The sequence below is a fragment of the Artemia franciscana genome, unplaced genomic scaffold (genome assembly GCF_032884065.1).
Source record: "Artemia franciscana unplaced genomic scaffold, ASM3288406v1 Scaffold_592, whole genome shotgun sequence".
NCBI lineage: Eukaryota > Metazoa > Arthropoda > Branchiopoda > Anostraca > Artemiidae > Artemia > Artemia franciscana.
Window position 1 is genome coordinate 111627 of NW_027066231.1, and position 16106 is coordinate 127732.

At 34.3% G+C, this 16106-nt stretch overlaps 1 protein-coding gene across 2 annotated transcripts in view; it reads right to left on the reverse strand.

The window, feature by feature from the left end:
* The window catches only part of LOC136043424 (VWFA and cache domain-containing protein 1-like), a 102728-nt gene that overhangs the window by 58195 nt on the left and 28427 nt on the right, over positions 1-16106 (reverse strand). For both annotated transcript variants that reach the window (XM_065728334.1, XM_065728336.1), the window contains exons 7-9: positions 11445-11618; positions 10357-10611; positions 3305-3544 (exon numbers count right to left, since the gene is read on the reverse strand). In XM_065728334.1, coding sequence (XP_065584406.1) covers positions 3305-3544; positions 10357-10611; positions 11445-11618 — 669 coding nt within the window. The remainder of the gene's footprint in view (positions 1-3304; positions 3545-10356; positions 10612-11444; positions 11619-16106) is intronic.

Consider the following 16106-nt stretch of genomic DNA (forward strand, 5'->3'; position numbering starts at 1 on the left):
ACTGGAGAGCAGATAAAGATTTGACAATGATAAAGAAGGGGGGATGTGTTTAAATATTTAAATGACCTTGTATAAAGCTTTTGTAACTATAATATAGCAAGAATGAAAGCAAAAAAATTTAACTGAGGAATGGTGGGGTGGGTACAACAGGGGGCGAGTTATGTTTTTCACTACAGAAGATATAGTTTTTCATTTCATGGAAAACTAAAATTTTATTTCTCTTTTAAGTAAAATTTGGACCATTCCCCTCCCCCCCCCAAAAAAAAGGCAAAGGCATGCAACATGATAACAACCGTTCTGCCAAGTCTGGAGACGGTTCCAATATATGGCGAAATTGGCGGTTTCTCCATGGCCCACTCAAGACCAGCACCATATGACAGTGAAGCTGCTGGACCTTCTAGGTCCCCCAAGCAAGGCCATGATGCACCCTCTTCGGCCCAGGCAATCTGTTGATCTAAATGTAAGTAAAAGTTATTGATATTTTTTCGTAAAGCTTATTTATTGTTTTATTACTATTTTATATATTATTGTTTTTTATACTATTTTATATTTTACTATTTTATATTTTATATATACTTATTATATTTTATAATATAATTAATTATTAATTATTAATTTATAATATAATTATTTATATTTTATATATACTATTTTATATTTTATATATACTATTTTATATTTTTTATACTATTTTATATTTTATATTGTTTTATAATTTTATATTTATTTATTACTGTTTATTCTAACTAATGTATATTCTTGTTCAGACTAATACTTTAATATTGGGATATCGCGCAAGCCAAAAACCTGAGATAGTAGGACAATGAGAGAGCCCTTGTTCGATGCCTCTGACAGAGGGGTTTAATTGACTTATCCTGTCTTAAAAATAATCTCTTCTTTTCAAGCTTTGAATGGTTTTTCGCTAAAAACTCAATTTTTCTGGAAACTGTTATTAATATTGATGCTACTATCTTTAAAAAGTAAAGCACTCCTTTTGCGTTAATAACGGGGGAGCCCAATGATCCGTTAGGTCTGAATGGTTTTAGACACCACTGCTCCTCGGCTTAATAACATATTTCTTTCAGGTTAATAAAAGAGGAAACAACTGACATCTTCATGCTTCTAAAGATAATGCATTCTACTGTTGAAAAGCGTTCTAAAAAGGAGATTTGATTGGCGTTGCCCAAAAGGTTTCTTTTCTTTAACTTAATAACGAGGGGAAATATCAGGGGCCCTCGTTATTGGCACGATTGCAGAAAGGTGAACTACTACTACTACTACTACTACTACTACTGCTACCACTACTACTACTACTACTACTACTACTACTACTACTACTACTTCTACTACTACTACCACTACCACTACTACTACTGCTACTACTACTACTACTACTACTACTACTACTACTACTACTACTACAACTACTATTACTACTACTACTACTACTACTACTGCTACTACTACTACTACTACTACTACCACTACTACTACTGCTACTACTACTACTACTACTACTACAACTACTACTACTACTACTACTACTACTACTACTACTACTACTACTACTACTACTACTACTACTACTACTACTACTGCTACCACTACTACTACTACTACTACTACTACTACTACTACTACTACTACTACTACTACTACTACTACTACTACTACTACTACTACTACTACTACTACTACTACTGCTACTACTGCTACTACTACTACTAGATAACTTCGAAGACCACACTGCCTTTCCACGACGAAAGTAAAACAGTTCAAAATAGGGATGAAATCTTTTTATTGACAGTGAAAAGGTTTCATCCCTATTTTGAACTGTTTTACATTCTACTACTACTACTACTACTACTACAACTACTACTACTGCTCCTACTACCACTAGTCCTACACCTACTACTGCTACTACTGTTTTGGAGAGTCTCGCACCTTTACCTTGAATGTTTAATGAATGTAAAAAGATCTATTTAAGGTAGTTCAAAGGTTTTAGGCTAAGCTCACTTCAGACCTGGATCGGCTAACCTTTTCTTATCACCTGAGTTCATTTACATTAATGCAAATTCAAGCTTAGGCTCAACCTTTTGCCTCTCTGGATCGTTTATACCCTGTTATTCAATTACCATTGAGTTTTCTTCTTTTCATTGCATTTTCTTCTTTTGTTGTACAGAAGCACAGACCTTTCGCCGACAGATAACAGCGCAAAAATTCGCTGACCTTTATCCGTCAGACAATAGTGAAAACACAAGCACTTGGTAAAATGGAAAAAAACCTAAAACAAGCAGAAAAACAAGCACGTAAAAAACAGGCTGAGAAAAAACAGAACAGAAACGGAAACAGGTCAGACAAATACAGATGACCTATTTCTGTTTTCTGTTTTCTTCGTTTTTTTTGTTTCTTTTTGGTTTTTTTTTTCGTTTTTTTTTTTTCAACAGAAGCTTAGACAGAAACAGAAATAAAAACATAAAACATGCCAAGTCAGTTCTGATGTCTCAGAATTCACAATCACAATGAGATTTCCACAGTGAAATTCGCGAATACTGCCACAACTAAAAAATATAATCGTATATACTGGAGATTCTTGCGTGCGACCAGAATTCTTCTATTTATTCTCATCACAGCTGGCTTTCGGAATAAAAGCCATTACAGAAGCATAATGCAACCGATTAAAACTACAGACAACACAAAAAAAAAAACTAATCAGCAATAAAAAAAAATCACTGAGTCAAGTAGCGCGAGTATATTAGAGAATCTCTACTCCCAGCCCCATCCCCATAAATCTCAGGGGCGTTATAATACTTTATTTAATTTCCTTCAATTCCCCTATTTTGACAAATTTCCATAAACGTCCAAACCATGCGACGATTTTTTTTTACTTTCGACGAGATTAACCTTCTATGGAAGAAGATGAAAAGACCCAAAATCTTGATCTAGGCCAAACACAATTGTCAGAATACTATCACTCTAGCAGCTACTCTGCCAAGGTCCATTTACAGCCAATAAACAGTCAGCGGGAAAATCTTTCTACTGTTACATTCTTTTTATTCTCTTTAATTTAATTTTGAATATATATTATCTTACTTTTAACTCAAATTTATTAATTTGATGTTTTAATTTGAAACAGGAGGTTAGACAACTTTATTACCTACTACTAAAGGATGAGGGAGGTTTGGCTTAGTTTACTACTAAGTTTGACTTAGTGTGGACAACACGAGGCCAAATTATGTAACACTCTAGTACTCTTTTCTAGCACCTACATTTCCTAAGAAAAAAATTCCCGAAACCACAATACCTTTTCCAACTGGGTCAATAAAACTTGAACTCATTGTCACATGCTGAAAGGGCAAAGTTCCATTCTGTATTCTATAAAAATTCCCAAGAGTTGATGAAAGGTTTAAAGTAGAGTTGATAGCTATCATTTGACCTCTTCTAATTTCATATTCTGGTTGAACTTCAGACTGAAACATTCTTCCTCGATCTTGCTGTGCTAGGTCATACAGGAAGGATTTTTCATACATAATGGGCTTTCCATCTAAAGAAAAAAAAGAGTAAATTAAGTGCTTTCAAAGAAATTCTTCCAATGAAGAGGAAAAAGAGCAAGTTATAAAAAAAACACAATAGATAAGGAGATATTTAGGCCCTTCGCTCAGGGCGATAATGCGCGGTTCAAACACCCTGACCCCCCTATCCTTGACTCCTCCATTTATTTATGGTTGTGCACCGTCTAATATTTTATACTTGTCGGAAAGAGCACACGATAGTCGCTATTTTTCCGTCGCTTTGCATTTCACCAGGCTTGTATAAGGAGTTCTGTTTCCTGTAATTATTTCTGTTATGAATAGACTAGTTACAACTGTACAAATAATAGATTCAAGTAAACCCTTTACTGTTTTATTTTTAGTGCTGAATAGGCTTTGGTGTTATGTCAATATGAGTTACGAAGATTCAATATGACCCCAAACGCAAAGATTTTCCATCTTTCTATTATTTTTTTTTTATAGAGAACGAGTTTGACACAAATAAAAAAATTCTGACTAAATTCTGATTCTTACAAATTGACTATAATTAATTTATTCTAAAATTGATTAATTCTAAAAGTGTTTTAAAATTCATTCTAATCAATTAAAATTTTAAAAATCAATTAACATTAAAAACCAAATCCAAATCAAAAAATTAATCTAAATAAAAAAAAAAATTAATTTAATCTAAAATAGTTCTGATTCCAATAATTCAAACTTCAAAATATAATAAAACTGGTATGAGCAGCCACTTTCATTTTGTTCATTTCCTTTTTAACTTATTTTCTTTTTACTTTACCTTATTTTAAAATAAAAGTAAAACAGTTCAAAATAGGGATAATACCTTTTTATTGACAGTGAATAGATATAAAATTATTTAACTGGATATTTCGAACACATATACAGTGTTCATCATCAGCAGTAAAACTTGAGTTTTACAACTGAGATCTTCATGCTTCTAAAAATAATGCATTCTACTGTTGAAAAGATTTCTAAAAAGGAGATTTGATTGGCGTTGCCCAAAAGGTTTCTTTTCTTTAACTTAATAACGAGGGGTTCTTAATAACGAGGGTTCATCATCAGCAGTAAAATTTGAATTTTACTGCTGATGATGAACACTGTATATGTGTTCAAAATATCCAGTTAAATAATTTTATATCTATTCACTGTCAATAAAAAGGTATCATCCCTGTTTTAAACTGTTTTACTTTCGTCATGGAAAGGCAGTGTGGTCTTCGAAGTTATCTACTTTAAAATAAAAACTATGAATGTCCTGAAGAGACTGCTGGTGAAAACAAAATTCAGTACTTACGTGTTAGCCCGACAACACTGAAGAAGTTTGCTCTGTTTGTAAGAGAACAAGAGCTAAGAGCTCATATGGCACTTGTGACGAGGCAAGAAGAGCTAAGAGCCAAGAGATCATATGGTATGAGTTCTAGCAAAATTCTATGAATCAATAGATTGATTTAAAAGGAAAATATGAGGCTTAATGCCCGTCAGGATTTAAAATAAGAAGTCTTAAAATAAGAGTCACGATGTCCTTCTAAATATCAATATTCATTAAGATCAGATCACCCACTCGTATGTTATAAATACCTATTTTTTCTAATTTTTCCTCTCCCTTTAGCCCAAAGATGGTCGAATCTCAGAAAAAGACTATACCAAGTCAATTTATGCAGCTCCCTGACACGCCTACCAATTTTCATCGTCCTAGCACGTCCAAAAGCACCTAACTCGCCAAATCACTGAACCCCCTTCCCCCAACTCCACAAAAAGAGCGAATTCAGTACGGTTCCGTCAATCACGTATCAAGGACATTTGCTTATTCTATCCACCAAGCTTCATCCCAATTCCTCCACTCCAAGTGTTTTCCAAGATTCCCCCCTCCAACTCCCCCAATGTCAAAAGATCTGGTCGAGATTTGAAATGCGAGCTCTGAGACATGAATTCCTTCTAAATATCAAATTTCATTAAGATCCGATCACCTATTCGTAAGATAAAAATACCCAAATTTTCACGTTTTCCAAGAATTCCGGTTTTCCCCTCCAACTCCCCCTAATGACACAGGATCTGGTCAAAATTTAAAGTTAGAGCTTTAAAGCGTAAGATCCTTCTAAATATCAAATTTCATTAAGATCTGGTCACCCTTTCGTAAGTTACAAATAACTCAATTTTCAAAAATACCCCCCCCCCTCCAGCTCCACCAAAGAGAGCAGAACCGGTCTGGTTATGTCATTCACGTGTCTTAGACAGGTTTTTATTCTTCCTATCCAGTTTCATCCTGATCTCACCGCTTTAAGTATTTTCTAAGATTTCTGGTTCCCCCAACTGCCCCCGCCTCAATTACGCTGGATCCGGTTGAGATTTAAAATAAGAGATCTGAATTACGAGGTCCTTCTAAATATGAAGTTTCATGAAGATCCAATCACTCCTACGTAAGTTAAAAATACGTTATTTTTTCTATTTTTTCAGAATTAACCCCCCCCCCCCCCCCCCCAATAGAGCGGATCCGTTCCAATAATGTAAATCACGCATCTAAGACTTCTGCTTATTATTCCCACCAAGTTTCATCCCGATCCCTCCAATCTAAGCGTTTTCCATGATTTTAGGCTTCCCCCTCCCAACTCCCCCAATGTCACCAGATCCGGTCAAGATTTGAAATAACAGCTCTGAGATACGATATACTTCCAAACATCAAATTTCATTAAGATATGATCAACCGTTCGTAAGTTAAAAATACTTCAATTTTTCTATTTTTTCCGAATTAACGGACCCCACTCCTCCCCCAGATGGTCAAATCGGGAAAACGACAATTTCTAATTTAATCTGGTCCCGTCTCTGATACCCCTGCCAAATTTCATCATCCTAGCCTACCTGGAAGTGCCTAAAGTAGCAAAACCCGGACCGACAGACCGACAGAATTTGCGATTGCTATATGTCACTTGTTTAATACCAAGTGCCATAAAAACCGGCTCGACTCTCTGTAATCGGTTACAATTAGCTTTGTCTCAATGAAAAAAACTACGACGCTAGTATATCTTAATTAAATATTCGATATATAGAGGTGGCTATGGTAAGTTAGGTTCGGTATTGAACATAATAATTTCTGAGGACTCTCATTTCCATAATTCTCTGTTCAAGTTTCCTAAATTTTGTTTCTAAAGCCTTATATTTTCATAATATTTTGGTATATTTCATTATGATTAACCTAACTTCACTTATTGAGTGTTGGCGGGCTGACACGTAAATACTAAAAATTCAAAAGAAAATCGCCAAATTAGGACACAAAATTCAAATCAAAATTCGTAAAAGTTGCCCAAGCTTTGAGCAGAAAATTCGGTTGAAAGTTAAACTATGTCAAGCTTATGTTAAATTCCATTGCTTTTACGCCCAGAGGTCATTTCTAACATTTCTCAAACTCTTGAGATAATAGCAGAGGAGGAAAAAAATGCAAAAAGTAATTTTATTTGTTGTTCAAGCCAGGGGACTTCAAGCTTATTGTAAAGGGTTTTTGGCCCATGGAGATTCCATGGCAATTTTGTTTTGATTCGACGCCATTTTGGGGGGGGGGTTCAGGTAATTTTTCCAAACTTCCAAGAAATTTGGTGTCGAAATAACATTTTAATACTAAGACTAATCCATATAATAGTCACCATTCCTGAATTACTTAGAAAAAGCAATGCTTTCTCACTTGCGAGTTTTTTGGTTTATTTTAACGCGTTTTTTAAATTTGGGACACAATGGCCGTGGTTCAAAGGAAGAATCAGCACGGCAGTGTAAACCAGGAGGATGTAAATAAGGAAACATATTGCCTAACTTATCCTCCCTTTAATAACAGCTTAGCAAAAAATTTTAGGCGATCATTTCAAAAGTTTGAACATGCTGGATATGACCTTTATTATAAAATTTAAAAATCTAAACTGGAAAAAAAAGAGAAAACATAAAAAAGCTTACCATCAAAAAAAAAAGCTGGAAAAAAAAGCTTACTATCAGTCTTAGGATGTTACACCCTGGACACCAATCTTTCAAAGCCCTATCCAAGAGTACAAGTTAGTATTAAATATGTTTAAGTATTAAATACTGACCATAAGATTAAACAGCTTTTAAAAAAATATTGAACGGGCTATCCAGTCAATTTCCTAGTTTCTCTTTATTCTGTCAATTTTCATGAATAATTTCATGCAAGAGGATGTGGTCTCAAGCAGAAATAAACCAGGTGATAAAATTCCAGGCAATAGTTAAAGTAATTATCGTTTTATGGCAAATAATAAACATTAAATATGCTTCTATACGAAATTATTGAGCTCATCAGCAGATTCTAAAATGTAGTAGAATTGGTTGAGCTAACTTAGGCCTACTAGTTACAGTCACCTAAAATTAGTTTTAATTTAAATACAGATAGTTTGACCTACAGTCAAACTATCAAATCACCGAGTATCCTACAGAGAGCTGATCAATCAGCTCTCTGTAAAGAAGATGGCTCTAGCACGACCCAGAAGGACATTCTGGACATAAGTCAAGTAAACAAGTCATGTGACTGACAGTCAACTAGAATTCAAAGAGATAACGTTGGTGTCCCCCTTCCCCCCCCCCTAAAGGTCGCATCTGAAATTTTTATACTTCTGACATAATTGCCAAAAACGCTTTGTTAAGCTGTTCTCAAACGGATGATCATCAGGAGAATGGAGCATATACATAAAGCACTTTATTTTTGGCATCACGCCAGATACACAGTTTTTAGCGAGTAGAAGAAAGAAAGAGATAACGAAGGCTCTCATTACTAAGTTAAATTCAGTACTGAACGAAACCATTCATTGAGTGTTCATTCGATGGCTGTATGAATGAATTAACTACAAATCTACAACAATAGATTCTAGTAAAATCTTTGGCTGATTTTTTAAAATAGGGAATTAGGCCCTGTTATTTTGTCAATATGAATTTAGAAGATATGTACGACCCCTAAAAAAGAATACATATTCGACTTTCTCATATTTTCAGCATAATATATTTTCTAGCACAAAAAATACCTTTTAGCATAAAAAATTTAGTATTTATCTCCCGGACATTCCATTTTAAAGCGAAAAAAATAATTGAAAACTAAATTACTCAAAAAGAAAATTAGTACAGCTTTTTAGAGTAGAAAGAGCTCTGTCGAATGAACGAGTTACAACGAACATTATATAACTTAACTTTCAACTTTTTCTTTATTCAACTTAAAACAATACAAAAACAATATTATGTCCCAACAGAGAGCAGAGCTCGTAAGGCTGGGACAGTGCAAAAACATAGAAAAAACATCAACATACCATCATACTAATAATTCCGAAATTTAACACGGCAAAAAAACTAACAAAATAAAAAAAACACACAAAAGAGAAGTAACAAGGATAAGTATATAACTAAATTTCGGGCGGGAGGTGCGTGGGAGGCCATCCCAAAGACAGGGACACAAAAACAAAACACACAAAGAAGAAGATCAAATAATTTAATTTTCCATCGTCAATGGTGAATAGTCAAATATTAGCAAACAATCTGTAATATTTGCTTTTTTAAATTTAGCTGAGATTTTGGGGATGGATCAAACATAATTTTATCATTCAGCTTATAATTGTTTACAATGAAGTGTATTTGGTACCTAATCGAAAACCTTGACCTTTCAGAACTTACAAAAGGAATTCGGTAGATCCCAGACCTCCAACAATCCGAACAAGGAAGTAAAATTAACAGATACTTTTCATAAAAATAGTTTTTAGAATTTGGATTTGAAAATGCCATATCGAAGTATTTAATACTCGTTTATCTTTTAAATCTAACAAATTCAAGAAAAAGAATAACTTTTTAGTCTCCAAAGCATTTTCAAGTTTTGAAGGTCGATGTACAAAATTTCCAGGTATTCTTATTGCCCTATTTTGTAGTAACTGTAAGGGTTTTATACGCTTCTAAAAGGTATTAAGATAAACAACTGAGCAGTAATTCAAATAAGAAGCAATTAGAGAGTAGTAAATTATTTTTAATATGGTAAATGGAAAAATATTCTTCACACTTTTTTCCAATTTTATCCTTAATTAAATTCCAAGTTTTTTGGAGAGAATCAGAATTTTTAAATGAATTTTCATAATAAACTCTTTCCCTTTCTCTAAAAATCCTTTCTAAGAAAATGTTATTCTATGTCTAACAGCGAATAAATGGTTGCAAACAAAGAAAATATGAAAACTACTTCTGTTACTACTAAGAACTCACTGCAGCACCAAGCCGCCTGAGGCCAACACAGCTACGTAAGCTCTTCCTCCATCTCAATAAAAATAAATGAAAACACCACGAACTTATTTCCTAGCCCCAGTACATAAGCCTTTTTAAGAGTCATCATTCAATCTAAAAAGACCAGAATCAAGGGATGTGATCAAGATCATCCCACAATAAAGATGTAGATCCTCCTGATTTAGGCTGTTCAACAATTATTTTATAATTCGAAATTTCCAGATACGACCTTTAGGCGTGACGATATATAATTGTAAAGTGCAAACACTTGAGATTTTCAAAATCCATAATTTCAACAAAAATAATCTTGTCATTTAAATGTGAATATTCCCAAAGTAGAGGTTCTCACTCTTGCACCTCAAAAACCTCACCACAAAAATTCACCCATAAAATCATTCAAAATAACTGAGGGTAATTTATTAACAATTATTGATCAATATAATTAATAATGGAAAAGGGAAAAAGATAGCACCTGTAAAACGGTAACCGTTCAGTAACATGTACATTCCTCTAATTCGTAAACAAACCTTATAAGCAAGTGAGAAATAGACAGGAAAACCGAGCTTACCATCAATCACTGGATAAGTATTAATAATCACTCGACCACGAAGGCACTGATTCTCTCTTGCCACCAGGTTTAACACCGAGCCACGTTCAGTCAGGGACATTAGAAGGCCACGACTAATATAGAGGATTATCGGTTCCACATCTAGAGAACTAGAATCATTCGTAGAGTGCGCGCAACTAACTCCATCATTTCCATATATGAGTTTTTTAATCATGTTAAAGGCTGTTATCATGGCGAGAGTATGATTGGCCGGACCTAAAAATACAAGCATTACGCTATTAAATTCATTTTAACCTCTAAATTAAACTAAATCTAAATTAAACCTTAAAAAAAAACTAAACCCTGATAAAGTCCCATAAAAACACGTTGAATTGACATCGTTTTTTTTTTTCGGGGTGGTAAACACCTGAGCCTCATTTGATTCACAAGTCCTGTCAAAAACTTAATGGGTTCCGTTTGGATGTATACCGACAATACAAGCGTTTGATTTGTCGACGTAAATGCCATCTTTTGACAACACAAAAGTTGCCTGTTCTCTCCGTGGTCGATAGAAAAACCTTAGATATTGGTAAATAATTCAAAATTGAAATAAACAACTGTCAATAAACAACTGAAAAGAAAACTACTGCCATGCTTTAAAACTCTGAGAAAAAATGTCATAAATGTCACAAAAAAAGCACAAACGCAGGGCTTACAAAACGCAAGAATGCTGAGAATACTAAACAAATACCATGCTTAAACGAGTTCTTTACGAGAAAAACTCCTACAGAATTGAATTAAACGAAGCCATGCAACACAATGTTCAAAACTCTTGCGAAATCCTCGCGCTTTATTTGTATTTCTCTATTGAAAAATCCGGCAAATAATTCAGTTTGCTAATAATGCTAGGGTTATTAATATTGCCCACCTAAATCAAAAAAACTTTTTTTTTTACACGGAATGTATCTTTACTTTGAATGTCAAATTTGACGAAGTTAATGATTTTTAAGACGAAAAAAAGATAGCCAAAATGTCTATTCGAATACAAGAGGTCAAAATTCAAAATAGTCAAAAGCAAGATAATCAAGCCAAAATGCAACAAAACAAACCTTCTCCTTTTTCCAAGTAATCAAGAAAACGAGTAAATGAAAATTTGGTATCCGCCGTGGCATTAGCAAAACCTCCATTAGGACAAGCCTCAACTGTGGCCAACCTGATCTCAGATGAAATTGCCACCACACCAACACTATCCCGATCTGACAGTGAATTCACAAAATACTTTCCTACAACAAAAACGGAAAAAACATTAAAAACAACCAGTTTTTTTTAGAATTCATCCAGACTGAAAACAATAAACTAAACAGGTTAGACAAAAATGATAACAATATACAAACGTTTTTCTTCAGCTTAGAGGCTCAGTCGGAGGCGTTTTAAAGCTCGGAAAATTACATTTATTTGCCAGAATAAACCAACCTTCGCTAGTTTTTTAAATTTTCAACAACAAAATTATAAAGAATGTCGCTACCAAAGGTTAAAATTATATTGAAATTATATGGTAGATAACCTGAAAAAACTGAACGGATTTAATAACAAAACAAATCAAATATGAAGGTAAAAGTATTGAAAGGAAAACATCTGACAAGATTTAAAAGTCAATCTCTTCTTTTTGTTCAGTCAATTTCTTCTGATGTTCCAACTGTAGCTATTCAAAATAATTCCTTGCGAAAAGTTTCAAGAGAAGTTGACCGTTAATGAAGCTTTATCTGGAAAGGGAACTCAAAACACTTATTTCATGCCTCATTTTTGAAGAAACAATATATTTTGAAACCTTACAGAATATTCATCACCCAAAAGTCCCGTCGTACCTCAGGGTCCCTGCCTAATTTACATAGTAATTGTTTATTTTTATGGTTGTATTTATTAATACGTTTTGTTTCTTTTTATTGTCTTGGTGTCTACTTAAGAGAGGGGAGGGGTTGTGTTAACTTATGTATAGCGTAAAAGAGCTGTACCTCAGTTTGTCGTCCTAAACAGTGGAGTGGATCCAACAACATTATTCGAAATGTTTTTCTTATAATGAATCGTGTTTCATTTTATTCCTGTGGAAGAGGGGGGGAGTAAGTTGGGGATAATGTTTTTCCTATTCTGATGCTCACACCGATCTTCACTTTTTTCATTTTTTTCGTTTTATACTCGCAACACCTTCTAGAAGATAACTTCAAAACCCGTTGCTTATCTAGTGTTAATCTTTCTGACAACTTTCACTCTTTTAGGGCCTCTTATCAACAACTATCGTTTCTCAACCATTTTAGTGTCACAGCCCCCAAAATAGTAGCAGAGCCAAAATATCTAATTGTTTTTTAACTGATGTTTATTTTCAATAACTTCAATTCATTTCATTTCTATTATTTACGTTGAAATATATTGATATTCATTTCATTTGTTCATTCCATAATTTATTATCAAGCCTATATCTTTACATTTGCATCTTTTCTTATGTTCATTTTGCTTATGTGCGTCATATGCACATAAGATCAATATCGTTTTAATGAGCACCTCGTGCATTTAATGCGTTCTTGTGAAGGCCCCGGAATACACTATGGTGCAACTATCAGGTAGACCTATGCACCTTAAAACCTAATCCAACTAGAATTGAAGGACGTTGCGGCTTCGGAAAACTTGAGGGATGACTGGAGGTTCTTCGTTGAGCACAGGTGGAATTCATGTCAAAGGAAAAGTAATGTATTTTGTAAATAGACGTTTTCTCCTGAGCAACTTCGATTCCTTGTAAATGAATTTATGAAAGGAATATAAACTTAATTATACATAATATATAAACCAAATTATAACAATATCAGTACCAAAAATTCAAAATCATTGGGTTTTCTTGTCTAGAACTTTAGCTTGCCAGGGAAAGAATTCATACCCAATCCACTATTTGAATCTTTTTTTTCTTTTTTTTTGAAGACAAGATGGCGGAAGTCTTTGCTGAAATATCTGTTTTATCTTTTCGTTTTATTCATTGGTTAAAAGTCACCCTCCTTTGGTTTTCCTTAATTTTCTAAACCCAAATGAATTAATTATTTTCCTTCGTTGTTTTATCGTGTAAAACCTGGAGATCATCACCTACTTACAAATCATTGCCGATTTTCGGTCAACAATCCCAATCATCGGCTACTTATAGCTCAACACTGGTCTGTGATCAACTGTGGCAATCATCAGCTGACTATAACTGACGGCTTGTCATATATGTCATTCCTAAAATCAGTATCAGTGATTTCTCTTGAATCAGTACGTCATTTCAACTGTTAATTGTTAAATCAAAATTCGTACATAAGCCTTTAGTATTTTTGACCGACTTCGGGTCTATGGAATCCCGCTCCAGGTGGAGAAACGATGCTTATAATACGATAGGCTGTTAAATCTAAGCGCACTTATACAAAATTAGAAATTAGATTTACATTACCTAGGCAACGCGAAGTGATGCAGCAACCCATGTTAGGCCCACCAACAAAATTGTTGCAGCAATTGGGTAGGGAACCAAGTAAAGAATTTAAAAATATTATATTGACTTTGCAACCAGTTGAACCTTAAATGTATATATGTAATGTACCTTTTAAAAGTATCGGAAACAAAATATTGATTTTGCGACCGGTTGAACCAAAGATATATGCATGTAATGTGCCCACTGCCCATAAACGTATCAGAAAGAAATATAGACGAATTGGCAGTAGTATCTAAACCCTAGCTTTGGTTTTGATTCTTTGCTGTTGATTACTTTCCGTAAAAAAAAACCTTACCATAAAACTTCATTGATAAACTCAACGTAAATATCGAATATAAAGGGCTGGTGATATTTGATAGTTGAGCTTACGAGACCCATGGATGGTTTCAAATTTCTAATATAATCTTATTCAACCTAGTTAGTAGCTATAAAGCTACTTGTCAATTTTCAGAATCATATATTCTAAATAAACTACTAATAATTCAGGAACGACGTCATATTATTTACAATCGTTGCAAAAACACATAAATCTAAGTGACAAGGATTTTTCCTACACTTAAGTGTATAAAAAAAGGGGGGGGCACTAGTTTGGCACAAGGTTTTAACTTCTCATCTATGAAGATGACCCTGATCTAACAAACGATAGATGAAGCACTATGGTTTAGTATATTAGCAATCAATTACTAATAAATAGAATATCTAAGGCATCAGCTCATACAATTTATCATTTTCCATTGGAGGGATTGCGGTAGCACCCCCTCAAACTACCTCCGCCTAGGCCAAATCCGGTCAGGAAACAAGAACAAGAACTAAGAGCTCATATGGCACTTGTGACGAGGTCGGAAGAGCCAAGAGCTAAGAGCTCACATGGCATGAGCTCTAGCAAAATTCTAAGAATCAATAGTTTGATTTAAAAGGAAAATCGGAGGCTTAATGCCGGTCGGGACTTACAATAAGAGCTCTGAGACACGAGGTCCTTCTAAATATCAAAATTCATAAGGATTTGATCACCCACTCATTGAATTTCGGAGGCAGTAATGCCGTACGGTAGTGCATTCGTTTCTAAAGGTGCAGGTAGTCCTACAAAATAATGGTTAACATAGGCATTTATTTTAGCCAACTAAACTATCCCACAACAAAGCCGTTTTCAGCCTTTTTGTGGTGCAAAACAACAATTCTAGTCAAAAGAAGTCCAAAATGCAATTGTGAGAAATATCTGAGATAGTTAATTGATTTAGAATTATCAAAAATCTATAAGCATATTGAGCTTCGAATTCCAGAGTCGTTACTTTCGTAGGATGGCGCAGTCGTTTTTAAAAGACGTTGGTAGTCGGAAAAAATAACGGTTAATACATACATTTATTTTGGCCAAAATGACTGTCAAAAAAAGAAGTTTACAGTCATTTGTGGTGCAAAACAACAATTCTAGCCAAAAGAATGCAAAAAATGCTCCCGTGTGATTATTCTGAGAGAGAACTGATTTAGAATTATTGGAAAACTATCCGCATACTGAGCCTCGGGTTTCACAGACAGTAATACCGTATGGTTTTGCATTCGTTTCTAAAGGTACAGGTAGTCTACAAAATAACGGTTCACATAAACATTTATTTTAGCCAAAAAGACTGCCCCACAGTAAAGTGCTTGTCGACTTAAAGTAAGTTTTCCGCCATTTTGCGGAGCAAAACAACAATTATAGCAGAAAGAAGTACAAAAAGCTATTGCGTAAAAATTCCGGGTAGTTAACTGATTTAGAATTATCGAAAATCTATAAGCATATTGAGCCTCTAGTTTCAGAGACATTAATACCGTACGACAGTGTATTCGTTTTTAAGGTGCAGGTAGTCCTACAAAATAAACGATTAACAGAAACATTCATGTTTATGTGAAACGTCGCTCCACAGCAAAGCGACGTTTTCAGCCATTTTGCGGTGCAAAACAACAATTCTAGCCAAAAGAAGATCAAAAATGCTATTGTGTGATAATTCTGAGATAGTCAATTAAATTAAAATTATAAAAAGAACTATATGTTCATTGAGCCTCGAGTTTCAGACACAGTAACGCCGTCCGGTAGCCCATTCGTTTCTAAAGGTGCAGGTAGTCCTACGAAATAACGGTTAACATAGACATCTATTTTGGCCAAAAAGACTGTCCCACAGCAAAGCAGTGTTTTCAGCCATTTTCTGGAGCAAAACAACAATTCTAGCCAAAAGCAGTCCAAAATGCTATTGTATGAAAATAGCCAAAAGACTGTCCCACACCGAACACG